General features: G+C 43.9%; 1 protein-coding gene across 2 annotated transcripts in view; it reads left to right on the forward strand.

Moving 5' to 3' along the window:
• Clmp (CXADR like cell adhesion molecule) overlaps positions 1–27,413 on the forward strand; it is a 60,944-nt gene that overhangs the window by 18,743 nt on the left and 14,788 nt on the right. Inside the window, exon 1 of one of the 2 annotated variants that reach the window (XM_090319287.1) lies at positions 10,251–10,349. The exons of the other annotated variant lie outside the window; for it this stretch is intronic. Within the exon in view, the coding sequence (XP_090175413.1) occupies positions 10,301–10,349 (49 nt within the window). The 5' untranslated portion in view covers positions 10,251–10,300. Of the gene's footprint in view, positions 1–10,250; positions 10,350–27,413 lie in introns of those variants that run through there. 2 annotated transcript variants of the gene reach the window in all.

Raw genomic sequence — 27,413 nt, forward strand, 5'->3', positions numbered from 1 at the left:
TGAAGTCATTCCCTTATGGTTATTATACACAGACTACCATCTGGCACCTACAAACTGACGAACTGAGGAATGTCAGCTCACATCTAACATGTGTCTTTGAATGCACGCACATAAGACTGCTGTACAAGTGCCAGCAACTTCATGATCTGACTAGCATAAGGATCAATTAAGAAGAACATGCTAGAATCAGGGACTCTCCACAAAAGACCAGCTCTCTGTAGCTCCAGGCATGGAGCACTGGCAGGTAGGGGACGTCATGGACAATTGCAAAGCCCTAAGCCCAGCGCTGAAGTTTGAGCTGACTGGTTCCCAGCCCACTCATTCCAGGATGATGATCCTGTCTACAGTCCTGTCCCCAAATCGAACTTTCCGGAGGATAAAGCAAACCGCGAATTATCCTGGCAAAGTCTGAGAAACACCAATTTGGACTTGGAGGAAGTGATAAAAGAGAGAGTGAAGCACCTGGTCTAGATCCAGGATCGTTCTTGTCCCTGAAGAGGTGACACGCGAACTGGCAAAGAGCCAGCCATGATCGAGCTTACTGAGTCTTCCTTTAGGGGTGCTAGGACATATTTATAGGAAGCAAGCCATGCAAGACTTCTTAGAAGAAGAGCTTAAACGTCTGCTTCACCAATTGTAAAACAAATTCTTGGCCCAACCTATGCTAGGTACATAATCGAATATAAAGCCCATATGACGAGAGATGCACAGAGCTCTGATTTGATTTCTAGCTCTGCAGACAAAAAAGGAGCCAGAAAAAACAAAAGCTAAAACAAATAAGCAAACAAAACACTATTATATCCAAAATTTAAAATGCCTCTAAATAGTAAAGTGACTAAGCAATTTATGATTGCTAAATCCTTAGATGGAATGTATCTATAATGAAGAAATTTTATGACTTGGTAAATACCTATGTTATAATACTGAATAATAATTTTAAAAAAGAGTACAGAACTGCATATACAGCAAAATCTTTACCAAGTCTCTATATAAATGCATGAGAAAATGGCTGGGAGGAAACTTGTACCAAAACATTGAGTGGTTACAATTGAACGTTATTTTCTTATTTTTGTTCTGATTATCCAGGATTTATATTCTAAGAAATATAACTTTAAAAAAAATGATTCTTAAAGTTGCTAAACATGGGGGCCGGGAGTTTGGCCTAGTGGTTAAAGTGCTTGCCTACATGCATGAAGACCCGGGTTCAATTCCTCGGTACCACATACATAGAAAAAAGCCGGAAGTGGTGCTGAGGCTCAAGTGGTAGAGCTCTAGCCTTGAGAAAATCCAAGGACAGTGCTCAAGCCCTGAGCTCAAGCCCAGGACTGGCAAAAAAAAAAAAAAAAAAAAGTTGCTAAACATGTAAGTACTGCTTGTCCTTAAATGGACCTCTCTTTTGCTTGAAGAAAGTCTCCCGACCACGTTCTCTCCTGGCTCACCCTGCCCCACGTTGGCTGGCTGCCATCCCCGGGACCACATTCTATTGGCCCAGCGATCGGGCTGGTCACTGGGCTCCTTGCAGACCTTGGTTACCCTGCTGCTCTAGACCAGGCGGCAGGGTTCCACCTCCTTATTGTGACTTCTTGCTCCCCATATAGATCAGAACCTCTCATGTCTGGTCTTCCTGTGTGCTGTTTCTTCACTTCCCCTCCTTTGCTCCTTAGGGAATGTCTACTCGGCCTTTCAGGCCATGCTCAGAGCTTAGTCAGGTGCTATCTGCCCTGACTCCTGAAAAACTTTGCTCAGCTCCATTTTAGGGAATACTGTCACATGGGATAAGAGTACTTAAATGTCTCCCACACAAAACGACATGCCAGGGGGTGAAGTCTGACTTGTTCGTCTGGCTATGCCTAATGCCTGGCACAGACTTACTGAGGACAAACATACTAAAACTGGTCACTGAGGCAGCAGGAAGCCCCAAGCAGTAGCAAGTAAAAGCAAGCTTCAGACACAACAAAACAGTCATGCTTCCACAGGGGTGTTGTCATTGCAGTGGATGTGCAGCTCTTAGGGGGTCTCTTAAGAATGGGGCCAAGACCTCCTTATCTAGGCGGGGGACTAGATATGTAGAAGGCATGCTGGAATGCTAGGCACTGTGTCTTGGACACTGTAGGATGGATGAGATGGTTTGAGCCAGGGTCTGAGGCTTTGCTTCCTGGGAGGAGGGGGGTGGGGCAGCTGTGATCCTGCTGCAGGACTGGGAAGGTTTCCATGTCAGCTGCACTTTCAAGCCTAAATCTTCCACTGGAACCTACAGTCTTGCTGCCAAAGAAGACTGTATCAAGGATAGGCCCAATTGCTCACAACTCAGTGGGCTCTTAACCCTACAACACTCACAAGCATCCTACGTTTGCATAAATACATTTGAGGTCTGTGGATTACCTGGGAGTCCCTGAGACCCTCACAGCCAAAGCAAAGTCTCCCTTGCTTTGCACCAACTCCTGGACCTACGGAACCCAGCTGCCTGCCTCAGTAAAGCCCCAGGGTTATGAGGGACTCGCCAGAAGGAACCCACAGCTCATTTTCTGATGGCAGAAGACAGACACTTGGCCCTTTGGTGAACTGGAGCTCCGTTTTGTCTTTCCTGGCTGAAGGTCTCTGAAGGCCAGGGATGTCCCCAGTCTCCTCTGATTTAGTCTGCTCACAGAGGACGCACAGATGCAACATAACCCAGACTAGATGTGAGAGAGGAAAAGGGCCGCAAGCTGGAGGGAGATGAGGAGACGCAGGGCTTTGTGTTCTTAAAGGATTTCTAGTTGAATGGCATAAACAAGACAGAGAAGAAACAAGATAGATGGAAAAAAAAAAAAGAGCTGCAGCACCGACCCCAGACAGTTGTAAATGAGAACGCAATTAGCAGGACATGAACCTTGTAAAGTCCACAAAGATGGGTCAGTACCAGAAGGAAGAACAGCTAGATCCAATCCTGTCCCAGAGGGCTCTTTAGTGAATTCTGATAGAAAAAGGATGGTGTTAGGAGAGCACCACCTGTGGACTCTTCTGAGGGCAGCGGAGGGCAGATGAGTGGCAAGCAGAGAAGAAGTCCCAAAGGTCCTATGACTCCAGCCACAGCTCATTTCAAGCTAAGCAGCCCAGCACACTGGTCTGGAAATCTGTTAATTTTCAGAGAATACTCTGAAGCGGAGCTCACGGAGTCAGCTGCAGGTTGAGAGTGCCAGTGTGGTGGCTAGCTCTGCTCGGCCTGGCCTCAGAGTCAGCCAGATGTGTGGTTCTCCCTCTGCAGCTGCAGAGGGACAAGGGGCCAGAAGATGCAGCTGAGGAATACTGAATAATGAAATCAGAAATGGGTAAGCATGCCAGGTCTTTGGCTTTTGTGTTTTTCAGCTCCGGGTCTTAGAAAAGGTTTCTCCTGTCCCATTTCCTTCATTCACTGCAGTAGGTTTGCTGCCCTTGGTTTAAGAGATACCCTACTTTTAGAGACTCTTTTGGGCTTTTGTCTATCTCCCTACACTGTCTTCATTAGCTTCTTGTGGAACTCAGCAATCCTTCTAGCTGACAATAGCTTTCTTCTGCCTAGGGAAGGAGCTCAATTTTGCAGCAGTATAGATTGGAAGGATTCATGGAAGTCTGTCTTCGGCATCAACTTTGCCACCACAGGACAAGATGACACAGAAAGCAGGCTGCCAACCAGTCGATGTCTCTATCACATTCTGGCTCCATATCACATTCTCTCTCTTGAACCTGATGGCTTTGAAACCTCAAACACGTGATTGGGGTTCTCAGAATGTTTCATCAGCTGCCCAAAACAAAGGACGCTAATACTTCTTTCCAAGATCATCTGTAGGATTATTGATCATAGCAGCTATCACTGGCTATGAACATACGACATGCTAAACACACAATACCGAGTCTGGCATCCTAATATTAGCCATGATAATCAACACCCTCAGACCCAAACAACCCACGTAAGCCATGGACAGGTCTCATCTTAAGTAGCAGACTTCTGAAGTGACCGAACTCTGCATTCCCCAGTTTCTCCAAAGCAGAAAGGCCTAAAAGCAGGAAAGCAGCTCAAATTTAGGCGGGACAATCTTGTTGACCTGTTCCCCACATTGGGGAAAAATATCTGGCCTCTGAATCCAAACACAGCCTGCTCTGCCTTGTTTAAACAAGGCCAGGAAGGCAAGCAGGCAGGCAGCCTGTGTGGAGAAGGAAGAAACAGAGGCTGTTTGGGATTCCACACAGACTCTGGCTTTTGAAGCTGTCAGGCTGATGTACAAGCTCTGTCAGGCACGTAGATCTTGGCGTTCTGGCTGCTTCTCCGTGATGACCATTTATAGTCAATCCTCTGAAGAGAGCATGGCCCTAAGGTTGGGCAAAAGTTGGAGAAAAGGCACCTGGACATGGAGAGGCAGTCTAACTACCAGAAACCTTCCTCCATCCAACCACCACTTTCCTAGAACACGGACCCAACAGCTCCCCCTTCAGGCCAGTGAGGGAAGAACATTTGTAGAAGAGAGGTGGGAAGGTGAAAAGATTGGGGCCACAAATCCTAAATCCTTAGCAGAATGGCGAAGTAGGAAAAGTCAACACAGCTCTGTGATAGGAAAACCAATCTCCTTATTCCCCAGAATCTTTCTTTTACATTTCCTTAAGCAGCTTGAGAAATGGAAAGAAAGCAAGCTTGTGCTGACAGTTCAATTTGACTGCCTGAATTTCCCTGTATTTCTGTGGGCAGATGGCACTAGGTTATTCAGGTCCTAGGTAAACCTTGTACTCTTATCTCTAGAATGGTGGGAGATTAAGATTCCTACAGAAGCAATGCTGGGTAAAAAGATCATTGCGGAGAAAAAAAAAGCCACCAGGAAAATTTCTAGCAAATCAGGGAACTGCAAATAATGATACTAAAAGAAGGCAAACTGGCTGGCTGCCGAGGCCATAGGGAATCAGTACTTCAAGACGGTCACCATGGAAACCGCAGACCTGTGTATTACCTGCCAGAATTCAGAATGATAATAATGTCTTTGTTAATCATGAGAGGCATATCTAAGGTGTAGGGGGTGGGAGGGAGGAAGGATGAAGGATGGTCAGAAACAAAGAACATTCATATTACGTACTAGATGCTTAGTCACATAGCTTCATATATAGCATTTTTCCCATGTTTATGACACTGAGTTAGGTTCATTCATATTTCACAGATTAAACACACACACACACACACACACACACACACACACACACAACCCAGGTTTCAAGAAATCAAGTAAATGGCTCAAGGTTTCAGATTTAACCTATGATGGAACTGGCTTCAGACTTCTTTGTACAGTCAAGCTGTGTTTAGTAGCCTGCTCATAACAAGGTTAGTTACATGCTCAGAACACTCTCTCCTGGGAGATGCCATGTCCTCAGGAGGCCAGCTGACAGAAAAGACATTGCCCTGGTGCCTACAAGGGTTCTTCATCAGGCTGCTAAAGACTGGAAAAGCTGTCTCTTCTCTGAAGAGGTGTCTGTTTTTGTCAGAACAGCTTGTCCCAAGCATAGTGTAGGATGATACTGTCAAAATCACGTTTTTATGGTTCCTTTTTCTAGAACTCTGTGGAGATCATGACCCTTCTGTTATGACATCCTTTCTTTCTTGGCCAAATTACAATATACTTAATGATGTTATAACATTCTTTGGTTAGTTTCAATTCCAAGGATTCTGAGGTTACTTTTATTAACTTTTAGGAGTTTATTATCATGTTTTTATTTTAAAAAATAACTTTTAGAGGAAACTTTAACTTCATTTAATCATTCAAATTTATTGAGCACTTACTGTATGCCTGACACTGCATTTCATCCTGGAAACAGGAAAATGAATAAAATTGTCTCTTCCTGTATGAGGCAGAAATATAAACAAGCACAATGTAATACGTGCCAAAGCATTACCACGCATCCAGTGTAAGGCTCACAGCTGCTCTCATTACATTGTTTTATCATTCATTAAAAAGTAAAGCCAGAGCTGGGTACTGGTAGGTTGTGCTGATAAACCTAGCTACTCAGGAGACCGAAATTTAAGAGATTGGGGTTCAAAGCCAGCCTAGACAAACAAATCCTCAAGATTTTCATCTCTAATTGACCAGTAAAAAGCTAAAGCTTGAGGCTTGGCTTAGGTGCCAGAACATCAGTCATATGGTTGGGAGAAGCCAAGCAGATTAGTAAGTTCCACAGTTCAAACCCTAGTACTGCCAAATAAAAATGTTAAAATAAAGTTAAAAAGTACTAATTATAAGGCTATAATTTTGGTACTGGGAAACCACAGGAGGTCTACTGAAGGAGATAAATACATTTTTAAATGGCTAAATATCTCTAATCGTCCACAACAACTCTTGATAAGCTTGGGGTTACTGGTTAGCATAGAAATAAATCATTTAGTACTGAACTTAGAGCAGCACAAACTGTGAGCAGAGACTGTGGTGGCACATGCTGCCATATCATTATCACCATAACTGTTACTGGAAAGGAAACATTGGATTTGTGTCTTATAAAACATAAAATGGGGGAAGTATTGTGATTTCTCCATTTAACAAAAAATGTGTCCATGATTTGTAAATGGCTCCACTATTCAGTGATTTTGGATAATGATACAAAATTTAAGTAGAGATACCCTGGCTCCCTCAGAACCCATAAGCCGGTCATTAGTGTGGTCCTTACAGCTATGGTATAAAGACAAAGCTTTATGCCCTAAACCCGGAGCCATATGACGTGTGTCAGGCTTCTTTTCCCCTACACCCTGCCCTCAGGAAGTCATCAGCGCTCTGTGCCAGTATTCCTCTCACTTCACTACATTCTGATCATCTAGGGCTCTTGGCAAAGATGGGGGCAGTGGCTCATGCCTGTGAGCTACTCTGGAAGCTGAGTTTGGAAAGATCACAGTTCAAGGACAAATGGAGTAAAAATTTCATGAGGCCCACCTCCTCCTGCCCCTCCCCATCTCAACCAATAAAAATTTGTTATGGGGTGAGGGGAGGCTGGCTGTCAGCGCTGAAGAGAGCATAAATGGGTGAACTGTAAATCCATACTAGCTTGAATGAAAAACAGACTCTAAGAAAATAATAATAAGGTGGCTGGGAGAGTAGCCTAGTTGGAGAATGCTTGCCTAGCATGCATGAAGCCCTGGGTTCGATTCCTCAGTACCACATACATAGAAAAAGCCAGAAGTGGTGCTGTGGCTCAAGTGGTAGAGCTCTAGCCTTGAGAAAGTCCAAGGACCGTGCACAGGCCCTGAGTTGTAACAAGCGCCCACATTCTGCTCATGCTCCTGGCCACAAGACCATGCTTTGGGCAGTAAGGTGTACATTACCACTACAAAATGCTGCTTGCTGATATCTTCCTTTCTCTTGCTGCTCCTGCATCTCCAACTCAGGCCATACTCCCTTCTCCTCTAGCATCTAAACCAAGCTCAACCTCCTACTCGGCCTTCTGACCTCCAGCCCCTCTCCACTCCATCCTAGATGCATCTGCTGAATTAATATTGCTCAAACATCGCCTTCCCACATCACTCCCCGGCTGAAATGCCTTCACCCTCTCCTTGCTGACTCTTACCCGGTGGGAGTTTTGCCTCTGCTTTTTCAGTGGGAACCCTCCACCTATGCGTCTGTTCTTTCTTTCCATTGTTCCTGGGTGCTGGGGACTTGGTGGTTTCTCTTCTCACTGATGCTCCTTCCTGCATCCAACTGTGGCACTAACCTTCCCTTCCTTCAGTGCTCACGCTTGCCACTTCCACAGCTGGAAATGATGTTTGCTGCCCTGAAAATGCCACTAGCCCTTTGTCTAATTGTGGTTATTTATGTGTAGGTTTATCTTCCCTGTGGACTCCAAGCTCCTTCTTCTCTCTCAGTGAACCCCAAAGCACCTCTTGCAGTGGTTTGGTCCCATCAAACCCTAAATTAATTCATCCCAGGAGTGTGGCAGACATTCCCCAGTTTCTTTTAATGGGTCGCTGGTCTCTTTGCATTATTTATGATCCTGCTTTGGATGTATTTTAACATTGTAAAACACCTCAAATCCTTTTTGGAAATTGGTAAGCTGTAAATCCTAAGTAATCAGCTGTTAGAGTAGATAGTCACTCAGGAAATATTTGTTGAATGAATAAGGGATGTCTTTAAGGCTGGATAAAGAGCAAGTCGTGGTCTGCTCTTCGTACTCCTTTCTGCCTCTAGCTCTTTTGCTCATCTGTCCCTGTATCAGGTCTTCTTGAAGCGGAAGCTCTTTGGACTCTTGCTTGATTTTGGGGTGGTCTCCCATTCCTCTAGGAACTTCTTAGAAAGAAGTTCTGTGGATTTAGGGGCATTAGGTATAATGCCATGTAAACTGCAAGGTCCTTCGTGTCAAGGACCTTGTTTTCTCCATTTGGCTCTACATCTGGATATTCTGAGCAGCTTTGCAAATGGTTGGGGGCTCAAACCTCCATGGTGTACACCAGGCCTCCTAAATCATGTACTGAAATTTGTGTAGGCATTCATGAAATCAGAGTTTTAGACTCCATGTCGAAACTCTAGAAGTTCTGCATGTCAGGTCCAGTCACTCACTCTTGTATGTCAAATCAAAAAAAGAGACATGGTAAGCTGGGTGCTAGTGGTTCACACATGTAATCCTAGCTACTCAAGGGACTGAGATCTGAGGATTGTGGTTCAAAGCCAGTCTAGGCAAGAAAGACTGTGAGACTCTTTATCTCTAATTAACCACCAGAAGTGGCTCAAAGTGGCAGAGCACTAGACTTGAGTGGGAAAGCTCAGGGACAGCCCCCAGGCCCGGAGTTCAAGCCCCACAACTGGCAAAAGAGTGTGTGTGTGAGACAGAGAGAGAGAGAGAGAGAGAGAGAGAGAGAGAGAGAGAGAGAGAGAGAGAGAGAGAAACAGACAGAAGTAAAAGCAAAAATAGCAAGATGTGTTTCCAAAGACTGCCCTTTCTAAAATGTCAGTATTTACCTTCTCAAAAATAGTAAATTCATAGTATATAGTTAGATTATTGCAAAAAAAATTCACTAGTTAATTATAGTTCTCTGAGCATTGTAGGAAATAGCTACAAAAAATAAATTCAACGTTGGGCATGGTGGCTCATGACTGTAATCCTTAGCTACTCAGGAGGCTGAGATCTGAGGATCATGGTTCAGAGCCAGCCCAGGCACTAAATTCCATGAGACTCTTATTGCCAATAAATCACCAGAAAAGTGGAATTGGTACTGTGGCTCAAGGGGCAGGGCAGCAATCTTGAGCTGAAGAGCTCAGGGACAATTCCCAGACTCAGAAATTCAAGTCTTGGGGCCGGGAGTTTGGCCTAGTGGTTAAAGTGCTAGCCTAGCATGCATGGAGACCCGGGTTTGATTCCTCGGTACCACATACATAGAAAAAAGCTGGAAGTGGTGCTGAGGCTCAAGTGGTAGAGCTCAGGCCCTGAGCTCAAGCCCAGGACTGGCAAAAAAAAAAAAAAAAAGAAATTCAAGTCTTATGACCCACAAAAATAAATAAATAAATAAATTCAGGCAAGAGCCTGACAATGAAAAGAAAGAAAAAGAAAGAAAGAACGAGAAAAGAAAGAACGAAGATAGATAGATAGATAGATAGATAGATAGATAGATAGATAGATGGGACTGGGAATGTGGCTTAGTGGTAGAGTGCTTGCCTAGCATGCAAGAAGCCCTGGATTCAATTCATCAGTACCACATAAACAGAAAAAGCTAGAGGTGGTGGTGTGGTTCAAGTGGTAGAACACTAGTGTTGAGCAAAAGAAGCTCAGGGACAGAGTCCAGGCCCTGAGTTCAAGCCCCAGGACTGCCAATAATAAATAATAACAAGTTCCTCACTTTTGTCCCCTGTAGGCTAGACATTGAAAAGCTGTGTAAAGCAGCGGCTGTTGTAGAGTGAGGCTGCTCTGAGGGAGCCATGGCACACACATCCCCATCCCTGCAGACCCATCGTCTGAACTGCCCTCCTGTGTGTCCCCTGGATACCAGAGCATTCTCACCTCCACAGCACTTAGCGCTCTCCCTTGTAATTGTCAGTTACCCATCCTCTAGTTGTTAAGTGTGAGGTAATTATTCCATAATTGGAGCAGTAGAGGAAGGCCAATGTAAATGAAAACTGATGTGGAAAGCTAATTTGAGCCACCGTTTACTTCATGCAACCACCAACATGTTCTTGTATTCTCATGTTCTCACGTGGGTGTTACGCACAGTCAGATGTCTCCCACGTCTGCCTGGATGGTATCACTGACTGCCTGCAGCATGGAGGCCCACATGACACATGAATAAGCATAACTTGTGCTCACCCTGGACCCCTCTGTTTCCGCCTCCTCCTCAATGTCACGTTCACGCAGCTCTGTCTTCACAATGGCCCGCAAGCCCTCAGGTGAGTTCACTAGTAATCTGGACGAAGCAGGCTCAGGAAGACCCACAGACCAAAAGGGTTGTCTTGACGCTAAGTAGGCCCTCCACTTAAACTTCCACTGCCTCATCATTTTAAAACAATACATCCACATTTAAGTGCATGCGTTTCTTTATGCTTTGACAGATCTTGAGTCTTCTCCACACTTCCCAAAACTCTTAGAGCAGAGCCTGCCTAGCACCTGCTTTGGGAATGGCTGTCTTTTATACCGTATCCTAGTGCCTTGAGAAGCATCTGGCGTACACTGGGCTGCACGAGCTCCGTGGAGAACAGCAGGAGTCAGAGTGAATACGCACTGGGCTTCCCCGTTTTGCCACACACCTGTGAAGCCTTTTATGCACGATCTTTAATACTAATAGACCACCTTTTGCCACACTTTGTAGACGAAACCTCAGCTTGAAAAAGTGAAGTAATTTGCCCATTTTAAACAACAACTAGACACAACGAAGCATATTTTGGAGCTAGATCTGCAGGGTTCTTTATCCCTTGTGTTCCGTCCAACAAAATATGAAAACAATAGCTGAACTAGCCTTAATTTTAGGTACTGTGAATAGTGAAGTTACTGGCTTTGTGATTTATTACAAAACTAAAAAGCACACCCAGAAATATAGCATGTGTGAGAAACAACGTGCAGTGAGTACTCTTTTAAAGAAGAAGGCGATAAGACCAGATAGGACTGCAGAGCCAACAAATGTATTGGAGTGCTTCAGTCTGCTTTCTAGCAGCAAACGTGCGCACGCAGACCTTGCATCACTGTCCACAGTCAAGCTGCACTGGAAAAGGAGGCAGAAGGATTGTCAGTTTGAGGTCTGCTTGAGCTCTGTCAAAAGAAAAGAAGAGAGAAAGGCATGGTGGGGGAAGGGAGGGAGGGAAGGAGAGAAAGGGCTGGGGTTGTGGTTCAGTAGAAAAGCATTTTCTTAGCATATACATGACCCTAGGCTCAATACCCAGCACCATACATTCATGCACACACACAATAATAAAAATAAAATAAATAAAAGTAAAAATAAACAAATTAAAAGAAAACCTTCCACAGTGCCAGAATTTTCTACTTCAGTTCTTGCTGTTAAATAGCCTTTTCCAGGAGAAAAGCATTTTATCAAGTTCACAACATTATATTATGTAGGCACACCGAGAGTTAGCTGGCTAACTCATTAAAAGGGATTACTTTTCCTGATTGATGAGATGGCAGACTATAATTGGAAGGGCACTTAGAGGCTGAGAAGCAATACGTGACTAGCCTAAGATCCCAAAGCAAAGCAGTTCCAGTATGACAGCCCTAGTCCAACCCTGCAGTCTAGGCCACTTTGCATCACACTCTCTCCCTGTCCTGGCTGGCTGGGTGTCAAAATCTGAACCAATTGGCATGCTTTTTGGGTGGACAGAGTAATCTGTGAGAAAGCCTGGGTATGTTGTGCAAAGTGGTAGAAAGAATCGGGAATGGATTCATTTAATAAAGAAAGGCTGTAGGGAGAGCAATGGAATCAGTTCCAGGACATCATTAAGAGAAAAAAATGCTTTCCCGCTCTTGTCCACTCTTGGAAGATAACTGAATAATCCTCACTTTAAAATATCAACACTGGGGCTGGGAGTTTGGCTTAGTGGTAGAGTGCTTGCCTAGCATGCACGAAGACCTGGGTTCAATTCCTCGGTACCACATCCATAGAAAAAAAAGCTGGCAGTGGTGCTGAGGCTCAAGTGGTAGAGCCCTAGCCTTGAGAAATCCCAAGGACAGTGCTCAGGCCCTGAGCTCAAGCCCAGGACTGGCAATAAATAAATAAATAAAATACTGACAGTGATCTGGCTATAGTGATACACACCTCAGCACGTGGGAGGCAGACACAGGAAAATCATGGGTGTGAGCCATTATTATGACATCTAATTCCACTGCCTTCTCAGCAAGGGACAGAAAGGAATTGCAGGAAGAAAAGCCCAAGAAATAAAGCAAATCTGTCCAACTACGAAGTGATTAGAATTAGTGTGTGAGCAAGTTAAGTGGACTAGTTGTTTTTCTTTAAAACAAAACAAAACAGAAACAGAAAACAACCTTGATACCTTCAACAAATACTGCAATGCTCATTATAGGTGCTTCTGAGATCTCCTCAAATTCAGTTCATGTAGAATTTCTTTAGAGTGCCCTAGCTTGCCTCCGCTTTGTTAATGAGCACAAGGAAAGTAGATATTTGTATTTTTCCATACTTGGGCCAAAATATTAGGCAAGCAAGACAAATTTCTGAGATCTGATGTGGCCAAGACCACAGAACTCAAAAGAGAGAAGTTGGAGGGGAAAAAAAGGAAATTCTGAGAAAACTCTCAGATAAAAGTTTACAGACGCCGGGTACAGGTGGCTCCCTCCTGTAATCCTAGCTACTCAGGAGACTGAGATATGAGAATGACAGTTGAAAGCCAGCTGGAGCACTGAAGCCCATGAGACTTATCTCTAATGAACCACCAGAAAACCAGACGTGGCCCTGTGGCTCAAAGTGGTAGAGCACTAACCTGGAGCTGAAAAGAGCTCAGAGACACTGCCCAGCCCAGAGTCAAGCCCCACAATAAACCCATTCCCCTCTCCCCCCCAAAAAAAAAAGTTTGCACATGAGCCCTCCTTCTGGAAAGAAAAATCTCTGGAGACCATGTGTGCCTGAGGGAAAGAAAAGAGTTCAGTGTTCCAGATGACTGGCAAGCTTAAATGTCAGGGTTTGCTGCCATACAAGCCCTGAAACCTTGAGAGCCCCATCAACCAGAGTCCAGAGTGATGCTTTAATGTCAATTACACTTAATGTCACTGCTTTGTACTCTCTCAGCTAGATGTGTTTTGTGGCAAGATTTTGGTTCCTAGAGAAAACCTTTAGGAAATGGACAAGAAGAATTTCTACCTGAGGACAGAGTTGTGTGTGACTCAATCCCTTTTTCTATAACTATAGAAGAGAATGGTAGTAACCACTGTGGGGATGGAAAGTGGAGTGAGAGGTGCCAGTCCATCAGTGTACTATTTCAGTTAAGCAAGATGAATAAGTCCTAGAGATCTGCTATCCAACCTGATTGTGTGTGTGGGGGGGGCGGGGTGTGTGTGTGTGTGTTTGCTTATTTACTTTGCACCAGTCCTGGAGCTTAAGCTCAGGGCCTGGACGCTGTCCCTGAGCTTTTGTGCCAAAGGGTAGTACTCTCCCACTTGAGCCACAGCTCCACTTTCCGGCTTTTTTTTTTTTGGTGCTAAACTGGAGATAAGCCTCAGACTTCCTTTTGTAGGCAAACTTTGAACTGTGATCCTCAGATCTCAGCCTCCTGAGTAACTAAGATTAGGAGCATGAGACACGGTGCCTGGCATCACATTATAAATACAGTCAAACAATATAATGTACACTTAAAAGTTTTAGAGAGGAGATCTTATTTTAAGAGTTCTTATTACAATGCAACACAATAGAATGCAAGTACATGTTCTTTTATAGACAAGGAATGTGAGGCCAGAAGAATGAAGCAACATGCTCAAGGATATACATCTGTTAAGGACTGGGTTTAGTTGTAATTCCAGACAGTCTAACTCTGCTTCCCTTGCCCTTAGTCACTACATGATAATGTCTTGGCAACAAATAAAAGATATTGGATAAGGCTTTCATATCTCCCAGCTAGCTGGATTTGATCAGGAAGAAAAATCATTAAATGTAGCCAGATTCAGTGGCTCACGCTTGTATCCTAGCTATTCAGGAGACTGAGATCTGAGGATCGTGGTTCAAAGCCAGCCTGTGCACTAAAGTCCATTAGACTCTTACGTCTAATTAATCACAGAAAATGGGAAGTGGGGCAGTGGCTCAAGGGCTGAAGAGCTCAGGCCCAGAGTCAAGCCCCATGACCCACAAAAAAAATCATTAAACACTATGATTAGCTCTCTAACAGAACCATTAGCGTCACTAGACACCTGAGAGGAATAACAATGAGAGCTTTGCTAGACACTTTGTCCTGACTAGTCACTGTGGATGGCCTGCTCTCCCTAAGGAGACCCCCTAAAGAGCGGTCTGCAGTTTCCCAGAAGACACTTGCTGCTGATGTGGCTCTTCAACCCAAGGGCAGCAGAGTATGATCTGAGGAGCAGGGAAGGGACGGGCACAGTGACAGATGGGGCAATGCAGTGGGGGGGGGGGTGATTTGATTGCATTCAAATCACCAGCAGAAGGAAATCCATTCATGGGATGAATCCAGTCCTGGACTGTCAGAAATATGTAAGTGAAAGGTATCTTCCCTTACCTTAGTTGCCACCTCCAGCCTTGGGCAGGATACTCAAGCAGTGAGTCACAGCTAGCTGTCAGGAGAATACATCAGCAAAAGCTCATCCTACTGGAGCTGGGAGGTCAGGAAATATGTGCCCGTGCATTGCTGAAAGTAAAAAAAAAAAAAATGTGAACTTTGCTGGACACCAGTAGTTCACACCTGTAATCCTAGCTATTCAGGAGGCTGAAATCTGAGGATCTAGGTTCAAAGCCAGCCTGGGACAAAAAGACCAGAGACTCTTACCTCCAATTAAATCTCTAGAAATTGGGAAGTGGGGCTTGGCTCAAGAGTATGGCAGTAGCCTGGAGCTGAAGAGCTCAGGGACAGTGCCCAGGCTGAATTCAAGCTTCATGACCCATAGGAAAAAAAAGTAAAAATCAGGAGCTGGGCTCCATGGCTCATGCCAGTAATCCTAGCTACTCAGGTGGCTCAGATCTGAGGATCGAGGTTCAAAGCCAGCCCAGGTACTAACGTCCATGAGATTCGTATCTCCAATTTACCACAAGAACACCAGAAGTGGCACTGTGGCTCAATGAGTAGGGCGGTAGCCTTGAGTTGAAGAGCTCAGGGACAGTGCCCAGGCCCAGAGTTCAAGCCCCACAACCCACCCAAAAAAAGAGTGAAAATCTTTTCTTTTTTTTTTTTCTTACCAGTCCTGGGACTTGAACTCAGGGTCTGGGGCACTGTCCCTGAACTTCTTTTATCCAAGAGCATTCTACCACTTGAGCCACAGCACGACTTCCAATTTTTTCTGTTTACATGATACTGAGGAATTAAACCCAGGGCTTCACACATGCTAGGCAAGTACTCTACCACTCTAAGGCACATTAGACCCAAATAATGCAAAATGTGGATATGAGGCTGGTAGAAAGGGGTATTGCTAGATTTGTCCCACAGGCTAAAAATTCTGATGTAGTAGCTCCTATGACTCATCTCTGTGTCTTCTCCCCTGCCCCTGTAATTCCCAGAAGTGTAGGTAAAATGTTATAGTATGTAAAGTTTTTTCAAGATCTACTGAAAAGTGAAGTAGATTGCCAACAATCATCCAATAAAGATCTCATTTGGTTCAACATAAAACAGTTTTATATTTCAGTATGTACACACGATGTACCTATGACTACCTAAAATAATCTAGAAGACCAGTGTGAGTTACTTGGAGAACAGAGCCAGTTAAGGGTGTGGGTCAAGAAGGCCTTGTAAAGTTTCCTCCTTTTGTTTTTAATGTGTTAATGTATCCATTCTATAACTGTTTGGAATTTTAAAGAGTTGACAGGTATCTACACCAGTGGGATAGGGTATGTATGGTGGAGAGCAGGTAGTCTGATAAATTTGCCTCACAAATGACCCCACCCCCCCTTCTTGGCACTTGACTACTTAGTCCAATTGCTTGTTAGTTTATTTGGAAGTGTACTATCAACTTGTGATAAATTCTGCTTTAATAAGTCTAGCTTTTGCTGAACGCACACACTCACACACACACACACACACACACACACACACACACACACACACTCCCCTTCTTGCTGTGTCAGGAGGAGGGGCGGGGCCTCTCGCCGGCTCAGGAATCGGGACGTGTTCTTGCGCCCGGGCAGCGGTCCAGCCCGCGGGGAGCGGGGAGCGCAGTCCGGGCCCGGGGCTTCTCCTCCCGGCCCGTGACGCGGGCTCCGTGGAGGGGTGGAGGGCGGCGTGGAGGAAGGCGCCTTGATCGCATTCCCGCAGGGGGTCCGAGGGGTCTGGCCGCCCTCCGCTCCATCCTCTGCGCGCCCCCGCCGCCACTTGGGGCACATGTGGCTTCAATCACCAGGCTGGCGCCGTCCGCCGCCCGCGGCCGGAGCCCAGCGGCGGGGGCGCCCGGGAGGGCGGGCGGGCGGGCGGCCGGGGGCCCCTGGGGACATCCCAGGGCGGCCTGGCGGCGGGCTGCAGGCGACCGCAGTGCGCCCCGAGACCCGGGCCTGCTCCTCGGCGGCCCTGGGGAGAGACTGACCCCGCGGCCCCGCGCGCGCCCGGCCGCCCTCCCTCCGGGGCGCCCGGCCGGCCGCCCTCCCCTGCTCGCCTCTCCCTAGGCGGGTCACCCGTCTTCGGAACCCGGGGAGCGGAGGACAGGGCGGCTTCCCCGCCAGCCTGGGTTGGCTGCTAACCAGCCCCTGAGCCAGGCCCCGTTTGTGGAGTGACCAGTCCGCCCCGGGGCCTTCCAGAAGGTCCGGCTTGAAAGCAGGAACCAGGGCTGCAGCATCAACCTCAAGACGCGCCGCCCCCTGCCGCCTTCGCTGTCCTCTTCAGCCTGGCTCGGGGTGGACGTTGCCATTTTTATAGACCTGGAGCCACTGTATTACATTGAAAAAGGAGTTGGCCATTTTCTCAGGAGGAAAAGGGAAGACAGAAACGTTCACAGGAACAAGAACCGTTCATTTTTTTATGGCCACCCTGGTCTCAACCACGCCTGGCCGGCCCACATGGCCAACAGCTTGGACATAAACCACTCCCGCCTCAAAACTCCACTAGCTCCCCTTGGCCTATGCCCAGGATGATCTAATCCCGTCAGTATGTTATTGCTAAAGAGAAAATTATTCATAACACTCGGTAAGGGTGGCAAGGAGGATTTGTATAAGAAACTGAGTGTGTCCTGAACTTTTCAGTGGCTACCATGACGGGGTGGGGGAGAGAAACTAACCTCAACTGAGCGCGGCAGGACATGCTTAGAATTTCAGCTACTTGAAAGGGGGAAATCTGTCATGCATAGACCAAACTCTACTAGAGTTTGGTAGAGTTCCTAGCTGATCTTAGGACTTAAAACCATAGCGGCTTTAAAGACCACGGAGAAATGGGGCCTGGAGTGTGGCCTAGTGGATAAAGTGCTTGCCTAGCATGCACGAAGACCCGGGTTGGATTCCTCTGTACCACATACATAGAAAAAAAGCCGGAAGTGGTGCTGAGGCTCAAGTGGTAGAGCTCTAGCCTTGAGAAAGTCCAAGGACAGTGCTCAGGCCCTGAGCTCAAGCCCAGGACTGGCAAAGAAAAAAAAAAAAAAGACCACAAAGAAAATGAAAGACTTAAGCAAATATTTTTCCTAGGAAGGCCTGTCTCTAGAAGGGTTTCCAAGCTGCAAACTCAGCAAAAAGAGATGAGAGTACAGAAAGTGTTGAGCTAGGCAGAACAGGCTTTATTTACCCTGAACAGATAGCCTGGGTTCTGAGCATTCCTGTACCTCTCGATGAACTTCCAAAAATCCCTGACTCATGTTCCCCAGTCCAGATCCTTTCCTAAATGCAACATCCCTGTTGAAAGGAAAAAAAGAACAAGGACATTTAGAAACATGCTCAAAACAAAACAAATACCCCTCTACTCTTTTCTCTTTTGGGTTCTTAGAATTTGTGGAGGTCCTGGACTGAGGGTGCACTCACTGGTAGAGCACTTGGACTTGGAGTTACCTGCAGGACAGGAACTTAGAGACAGGTGTAAAAGATCACTTTGCACTATCTACATTTTTGTTCTGTTTTGACTGTTTACTCTATATTCATATTATTAAATGTTTCAGCCTTTTTACAGGATACTGCTAATTAACTTAATTGGGAGGCTGTTCATCTCGTCTAAGTGGTCTTCATGCCACCTCCATCTCTAGAACGAAGTATAGCAGGTTTGCAGGAAGGGAGAGGAGCCACACTGGTTCACTGCTCTAATGAAAATGCAAAGATTACTGGGAAGACAGTCCCCTGGGGAGAAAAATCCAAGACTCCTAGAGCATTTGAATAAAAACATGAGTAAAGGAAGGAACAAATGATCTTACAACAGCCATTTGAGTCATTTGGGTGTGGGTAAGTGATAGGAAGGAAATAAAGTTAGGGGAAATAGCTTGGCATTATAAACCCTTCTTTGCTGAGACTTGACATTTTCTCCAAGAATATGCACTTGATGTGGGAGCCAAACTGCAGCGCTGCGTCTATTCTTGCCACTTTAATGTGAGAAGCGGAAATCAGGTTTGGTCCATTTATCTGTATGCCATTATTAAGTCACATACAGACCAAGGTCCAGATCTTAATAGCCATTATCTGTCTCTGAGAGAAAAGGAACTCAGATTTTGCTTGTAAAGTATGAGCTAAATCTGATTATAGTTCTACTCACATACTTTATGTAAAATCATATTAAAAGCCTATTGCAAATAATAGCAAATAAGTATGTGAGCTCACATATATGTAAAAAAAATTAGATCATAAATAGAGAAAGATTTAGAATAGCTCTGTATTTGACCTAGGGTAGAAAAGAAGACAACGAGGGCCGGGAGTGTGGCCTAGTGGTAGAGTGCTTGCCTAACATGCACAAAGACCCGGGTTTGATTCCTTGGTACCACATACATAGAAAAAAGCCAGAAGTGGTGCTGAGGTTCAAGTGGTGGAGCTCTAGCCTTGAGAAAGCCCAAGGATAGTGCTCAGGCCCTGAGCTCAAGCCCAGGACTGGGGAGAGAGAGAGAGAGAGAGAGAGAGAGAGAGAGAGAGAGAGAGAGAGAGAGAGAGGGAGGGAGGGAGGGAGGGAGGGAGAGAGGGAGAGAGAGAGAGAGAGAGAGAGAGAGAGAGAGAGAGAGAGAGAGAGAGAGAGAGAGAGGGAAAGGAAGGAAGGAAGAAAGGAAGGAAGGAAGGAAATGTAAAGTTTTAAGAGTACTCTGCAGCAGTGAGTTTTATAACTATATACTGGCAGGCAGTATACTATACTATCAAGGGTAGGGTTCTCTGAGGTAAAGTGATCAGATTAGAATTTTGGCTTTATTCTTTACTTTATGATTTGGACAAACTAATCTTTGCACTTTAGCGTCCATCTATACAACAAGAATTATTGTGAAAATGAATGTAAGTCAACTTGTAATGTGCTGCCTTTAATAAATGTTCAAAAACTTACCTGCTAGGCGCTGGTGGCTCACACCTGTAGTCCTAGCTACTCAGGAGGCTAAGATTTGAGGATTACAGTTCAAAGCCAGCCTGGGCACTAAAATCACTAAAGTCCATGAGACTCTTATCCTCAGTTAACCACCAGAAGGGAAGTGGCGCTGTGGTTCAAGTGGTAGAGCTGCCTTGAGCCGAAGAACTCGGGGACAGTGCACAGGCCCAGAGTTCAAGCTCCACAACCAACCAAAAACAAAACAAACAACAACGAAAAAAACCCTGTGGTGACATATGTCTAAAATCTCAGAATTTAGAGACTCAGGAAGGAGTACCATGAGTTTGAGTCCTTGGCTACATTATGGGGCCTACCTCTGAAGAAAAAGTTGTTAGCTGTTAGTAAGAATGACTTATAAGGAACAGAGCTGTGGCCCATCCGTGTGTTCCTAGCACGAAGTGTGTTCCTAGCAAGCGCAAAGTCTTGAGTTCAAACCCAAGTACTTCTCTGCACAACAACAACAACAAACAAAAAGTATTTCCACATGCAGAAGATAAAATTTATAGGACAGCAGAGTTGTATTCTCACTGTTATGTCAAAGGTGAGTTCCCTGTGGGTACAAAATATAGCTCCTTAGAATGAAGGAAGAAGAGACTAAGTTCAAAGCAGCAATCTTCTTTTTGTTATTAGCTTTGATAGGGAGGTAGAGAGGAAAGGATAAAGACAAAATTGAGGCTTTGTTTTATTAGTGAATTTCGATTATTGACATAATCTCAAGCTTTCATGGTCACAGATCTCTAATAATTGACTCGCTCAGTAGTAGGACTGTCTATTTTTAATTATTCTTGTTCAAACCTCTGCGAAGGTAATAAAAGATTTAGATTTAGAAAATGTCTTAGCACACAGGATAAGACTGAGGCTATAATTAGATAAGTCAATGAAATAGGAGAGGGTGAGATCTAGTTTTTCTGAGACTCTAAATCAAAGACTGATCTGTGGTCTGACACAAGCAGGTTCAAAGAAGTATCTACAAAAGGGTATGTATGTACATGTTCCTGCATATATAAATGTAAATACATGTGTGGAGCATGTATGAGCACGCGCTGAGAACAGAATTCTAAGAGTTATACTTGTGAATGCTTGGTCCTTATGAACCCCATCAGTCTCCTTCCTCTGATTATTATTACTAGAGAATAAACACAAAACTTGATTCCAGACAGTTAACCCCTGGCCTGGAAGAAAGTGGCAAAGTTTTTAAGTATGTGATATTATTCACTTTCCTTCTTTCAGTCACTGGACTTTGATTACTTTGATGAATGGTCCATGGTGATGTTCCAATCTGCCTGCTTTCAGGTTAGCTTGGTAGCTGCTTGGCCAGTCAGGCTGCCTTTCATAGTCTTTCATATGTCACTGCCCATCATATACAGCTGCTAAAATTCCAGCCTATTCTTGAAGGCCCAAAGTAAATATCGCCTTTTCTGTGCAGCTACCTTGATCGTTTAATGATTGCCCTCTGAATTCCTAGACTACTTTGAAACTCTCATGCAGAATGATCATAGACTGCCTTGAAACCAGTTAGTGGGTGTCAGGTATGTTGTATTTATTAGACGATAACGATCATCTTGTAACCCTGGCAGTACCTAACATAGTACCAAGAGTACCGCTTACAATTGTTTAATTTATATGGACTCCTGGTCACTCCCCTCTGGAAGGTAACTATACTGGGGATGTCCTGTTAGTTTCAGGGACATTGGAAGTATGGAGAATAGATGTTGGTTTAAGGAAATGATGTAGCAATTCGTATCCCCAAATATCTTGCAATGTACAGTCATTTTAAAAAATGGACACCAGCAGATCTGTTGGTATCTTGGAACAGTTTTGTTGCCATTTCAGACTCTCGGTAATAATAAAAGAATGTAAACAATTTGATGATGCATTTTAGCAGACTAGGTTGTTGTCATTTTGGAATTTTGAGACAAGAACCACCCCCGCCCCCCAGTCATGTAGGCTAGCTTCAAACATAGGTTCCAGTGTTCCGACTGCAGGCATGCACCATCACACCTCTACCAGACTAGTTTTAAGAGAATATTGGCCTAAATCCAAGATCATAATAAGGTGACATTCTGTGAGCCTGCCTCAGTTTCAGATTTCCTGCCTTTGAATCTCAATCCTCAGATCTCAGCCTCCTGAGTAGCTAGGATTACAGATATGAGCCATAGGCACCCAGCTCTTTGCCTGATCCTTTTAGTGTCATCTCTATGACACTTCACATTTGAGTAGATTCTCCTTCCCTCCCTTCCCCATCTCCCCCAGGTAAATGTTACAATTAAAGTGAATTTTTGGCCTTAGGTATATAAAGGAAGCATCTGTTATAGCTGCATAAAGGTAAAATAGAGACCTTAAATTGTTAGAAGTTATTAAAATAATATATGTTCGATCTCCTGGATAAAATTCTTATTCTCAAACACCTGATATTGTCTATAATTTCTACTTTTTCCATGAGTGCTTGAAATTCCAGTGCATGTAACTGGAAAGTCAGTACATAACAGCAATGGCCACAAAGTTCTTATTAATCCAGTGTAGCCTATAATTCTTTGTGCCTTATAATTGTTATGAATTGTGAAGTATTTGCTAATCCTAAGTAAACCCTGCCACCTTGTGGACTATAATGTCCGCCTACGGGGAAAATAAAAATGCTACAACTGAGCTAGGTCAGCTCCTTTCAGGTTTTTTTGTTGTTGTTGTTTGCTTGTTTGTTCGGTGGTTGTTGTTGTTTTGTCGATAGTGGGGCTTGAACTCTGGGCCTGGGTGCTGTCCCTGAGCAATTCCTCTCAAGGCTACCGCTACAGCACCACTTCCTATTTTCTAGAGGTTAAATGGAGATAAGAGTCTCACAGACTTCAGTGCCTGCGCTGGCTTTGAACCACAATCATCCGATCTTGAGCCACTGCACCCGGCTTCCTTTCCAGGTTTTCAAAGGCAATTTCTCTTGTACAATCTTTGACAAACATGCACACAATGAAGCAAAACTAAACCTTTTGTGTAAACTGTGGAAGAACATGTTTGTTTGTGCTGATCTGGGGGCTTGTATTTAGGCGCTGTCCCTGAGCTCTTCAGTGTTGTTAATTTCAAGCAAGAAGCCAATCAAGAGCAGAAGGCCCTGATTTCAAGCTCCAGGATTGGCATTTTTTTTCTAAAAAGCACTTTTTTTTGGAAAGAAAAAACTTTATACACACCATACTGGATTCTTATGACAACCTTTCAAGACTGATGACTTTATTTTCCTTTTACAGAGAATCAAAAGCCTTGGAGTAGCCAGGGAATTCGTTGCGATTTTAGCTTCTACTTATAGACAGGACTGACTGCAATGCATATGCTCTTTCTTCTGTATTGTCATCTCTTGAACCATAGTGTTACAGAAATAATCTGAAAATCACACACACACACATACACACACACACACATCTCTAGAGGATTTTATATAAATATATGTCATATATTTATATCATGAGACCTTTGAATGAATGGGTCACTTCCACCTAGGCCCTGATTCTCCATCTGTAACAGAGGGAAGCTGATTTGAAAATTTCCAGAGTCCCTTTGTTGTTTTTTTTTTCAGGCTGATATGTGATGATTTTGATTGTCTCAACATTTGCTTAAGTATTCTATATAAAACAAAACACAGGAAAACTCTTCATATTCAGTCATTTGTTGATGGTGCCAGATTCATGAGGAAAGTCGATCACCAAGCAGAAAAGAGTCTTCCAAGTTTTACTTGCTGGTGGAAGATAGTCTGCTGTATATTTCACAGCATGTAGTTTAGCTGTTAGACTTTGTATTGCCTGGTAATCTGGCTCTGATTTTGTTGTTTGGGAACTACTATTCTACATAGTTTGATGAACAATTAAAATCTACAGCAAACCCACTCAATTCATGACTATCCCAAACACAGTGATTTCAACCAGGATAGTCTCAGAAAACACTGCATGCCTGTGCTGATGGTCGCAGTGTTGAGGGGATATAAGGCTGGGGAACTGGGCCAAGTTATGGCTGTAGGTAGGCATTCAGTAAATATCCAAGAAGCAAAAGAATTATGTTAGGGAACTGAAATAGATTTTCTGTTTTTAAACGCGGTATCCTAGTTTCTGTTAAAAGTTACTTGTGAGCCTGTTGCCAGAGGCTCATGCATATTCAGGGGACTGAGATGTGAGGATTGAGATCTGAAGCCAGATTGGGTAGGAAAGTCTGTGAGACATTTATCTCTAATTAATGTGACTCAATAGTAAAGTGCTAGCCATGACCAAACAAACAAACAACAACTTACTTGTGGAATGAAAGCAATAGAGGGAGTGAGACTGACTATAATACATTGTAAATAATCATGAAAATGTCACAATGAAATCTCCCTTGCATAACTAATGTTCTTCCTCATTTCTTTGAAGAACATCTGGAAGAGTCAAAAGAATCTTTTTTTTCCCCCAGTCTTGGGCTTAGACTCAGGGCCTGACCACTGTCCTTGGGGTTTTTCTCAAGGCTAAAGCTCTACCACTGGAGCCACAGCACCACTTCTGGCTTATTTCTATGTATGTGGTACCAAGGAATCAAACCTGGGTTTGCATGCATACTAGGCAAGCACTCAACCACTAGGCCAAACTCCCAGCCCCCAAAAGAATCTTTAATAAAAATGATACTCTCATCTGGGTGCCAGCTACTCGTACTTGTAATCTTAGATACTACTGCAGTTTGAAGACAGTCCAGGTAGAAAAGTCTGAGACTCTTACTTCCAATCAACCGGCCATAAACCATAAGCAGAAGTGTAGCTTAAGTGGTAGAGTGCCAGCCTTAAGAGAAAACAGCAAGCAAGAGTTTAAGACCCAGTACCAGTACATGTACACACACGTACACACACACACACACACACACACACACACACACACACACACACACACACACAGTCACGAGCACACACAATGCTACACCTTAACTTTTTAGAGAATAAAACTGAATGTAGACAAGTCATCTGGAGAAAATCCCTTCTAGTACAAATGAACATGAGAAGAGCTAAGATTTTATGAGTAGACTCCTTTGTAACATCATTGGGCTAAAGATTTCACCTCTGTATCTTGTTCAATTCCAATTTGGAAAATGAGAACACTAAGACCCAGATGGCAATTCTCTCAAGCTCCTTTGTAAGCACATGAGGCAAGCAAGCAGTCCACTAAGGGAAGGCCAGTAGCTTTCACAAAGGCATTTTGCATATACATGAGGAAAGACATCTTGTGTATCCTTACCACTGCTATCTTCCAATACCTCTTCCCACAAATGGATGCTGCCCAGTGGAAACAATTTCTCCTCTTGTAGTTCTGCTACTTACTAGCTTTGAGAATTGACATTTCAGTTCTCTGGTCCATGATTTCATTGTAAATTAAACTGATGATCTCTAAGGTCTTGTTAAATGAAGATGAATCCTTCAGTGCCTAGAGAATCCTGAGCTAGCCACAGAGTTGCTAAGCCATCCTTCCCTCTCATGGATGAAATGGTAGATACATTTTTCAGCAATTGTTATGCACACTGTCAGGCCTTGGTATTAAACACAGAGCCTAGGCCCCTGTCAGCTAAGACTATCAAACAGGGGAATAGATTTAAAAAAAAAACCTACAAAAGAATCACAGAAATCTAGAGATCTTAGTGGTCCTCTAAGAGTGTAAGGAACTGGGGTTCAGGGAAGACTACAGATTCATGAGCTCTGGCTGGGGCTCCTTGCCTTGGGAAATCATTTATATTCACCAGTAGCTACTCCTTTTACTGCAGTATTTAATTTTGGATATGTATAAATACAACTTGGCGCTCTGTCAAAGCGTACCTCTCACCACAATGTTCCAGTCTTTTCTAGGGATGGTAACCAAATCTGAGCCTTTGATTCCCTCTAGTGGTCTAATCAAGCAAGTTTCATAGTTTATTCTGCATTTTATTTATTCAGTGTATTCAGCATATATAGTAAGTGCCTGCTGTAGGAATATCTTTTTGCTTTCCTAAGTTGGTACTGGGTTCTGGGTTCTCTATCTCTGTGTAGTGTGTAAAGACACAGTTTCATTTGAGGCACTGTCATGTTCAAAACATATAGAAGACAGCATTTGTAAAGTTGGCTTCTTTGGGTAACAAAAACAGGCAAAATTTTCAGCTGTTTTAGAGCTGCTTTTATGAGAACTGTAGGAAGATGGGTAATGAGTTATTTCTGCTCTAAATGATTTTTCAACTGAAGGATTACTCTTTTACCCTGTGTCTTGACTTGTACCTTAGTTTATTCAATGATAAATAAGTTTATAAATTAGATTTAAATCAATTCAGCAAATATTTAGTGAATTATCTGCTATGTATTCAAATTTTAAATGTAAAACATATTCTCTTCAGGGTCAGGAGCATGGTCTAGTGGTAGAGTGCCTGCCTAGCATGCATGAAGACCCAGGTTCCATTCCTTGATCCCACATACATAGAAAAAGCTGGAAGTGATACTATGGCTCTAACCTTGAGAAAGCCCAAGGACAGTGTTCAGACCCTGAGTTCAAGCCTCAGGACTGGCAAAAAAAAATCTTTTGAGAGGGGAGGAAAATGGGGACAAAAGCATGAGAAGGGGTAGCAATGTTTGTTAAGTAATGCACCTTCTATCTGACGAATATAATGTAACCCTTCTATTAATTACAATAAAAATATATTTGAAAAAATTTTTTTGATATATATAGAGTAAAAGAAAATTGAACACAATTTCCATGACAATTATATGATATAAATTTAGTCAAATATAACTAATGTATTAAATTATTTTATGGTCTTGCATGTTTCACTACATTTGTTACTACAGGACTCAGTATTTGGTATATCATCACAAGAGATGACACAGTGCAGAAATGTGGATTATCAAATTAATCTGAGCATGTTTGATACAAGAAGAGGCTGAATCATACTGTAGGCAGCCCATGAATCACAGAGAATGGTAGAATGGTAGTAAACTATTATCATTCACTGATATGCCCTTCCCTGCTTTCCAATACTATGCTTTTGTTCCTGCCATTTCCCTGCCCACATCTCAACATCTTTCCTTGACCTCCATAAGAATTCCATTTTCCAAAGCCCATACCCAAACCCACTTTCTCTCACTTTTGTTTTGTTTTGTTTTTTGAGACTCTGTCTCATAAGCTTGCCTAGACTGCTGTGGAACTCTGGTCTCAAGCAATCTTCCCCGAGTGAAGGCCCTGCCTCTTCCCTCTTTTTATGTATCTAAAGACGGAATATGAAAGATTGAGTCCTGCCTTATTCCCTGGGGCCAATGGAAGCACCAAGATCATGCTCACATGCTGTCCACAGGCAGGTCATTCCAACCTTGGCCCTCAGAATCCCCCACATCCCAGGTGGAACATTGAACTGTGGGCCCGGACAAGGATTTACCCTGGGACCCCAACAGACCATAACCCATTTTCTATTTTCTGCTTTCTTTTTGAGCCCTATAAAAGCACAACTTTGAATCCCACTGTTCTCCTCACTGTTCCTCAATAAATAGTCCTAGTCTGTTGATGATCAAGTCGCGCCTATTCCTTTTCCGTTCTCCATTTTCCTAACAATGAGCAGAAAAGATTACAAGTGTATACCACCATGCCCACTGAAATATCATCACCACCTTTCTTTTTCTTTTTTTTTTTTTTTGCCAGCTAGGCTGGAATTCCAGCTATGTAGAGGTAAAGGTGCAAGATCTGAGGCTGGCCCAAGCAAGTGCACGTGACCCTTTCTGAAAGATCATCTAAAAATACAAAAGGACTAGAGGGTGTGGTTCAGGTGGTAGAACACTTGCCTCGCAAGCTTGAGGCCCTAAGTCCAATCACCACACCAGTCTCACCAAAACCA

Source organism: Megascapheus bottae, chromosome 27 (genome assembly GCF_031878675.1).
Source record: "Megascapheus bottae isolate mThoBot1 chromosome 27, mThoBot2.hap1, whole genome shotgun sequence".
NCBI lineage: Eukaryota > Metazoa > Chordata > Mammalia > Rodentia > Geomyidae > Megascapheus > Megascapheus bottae.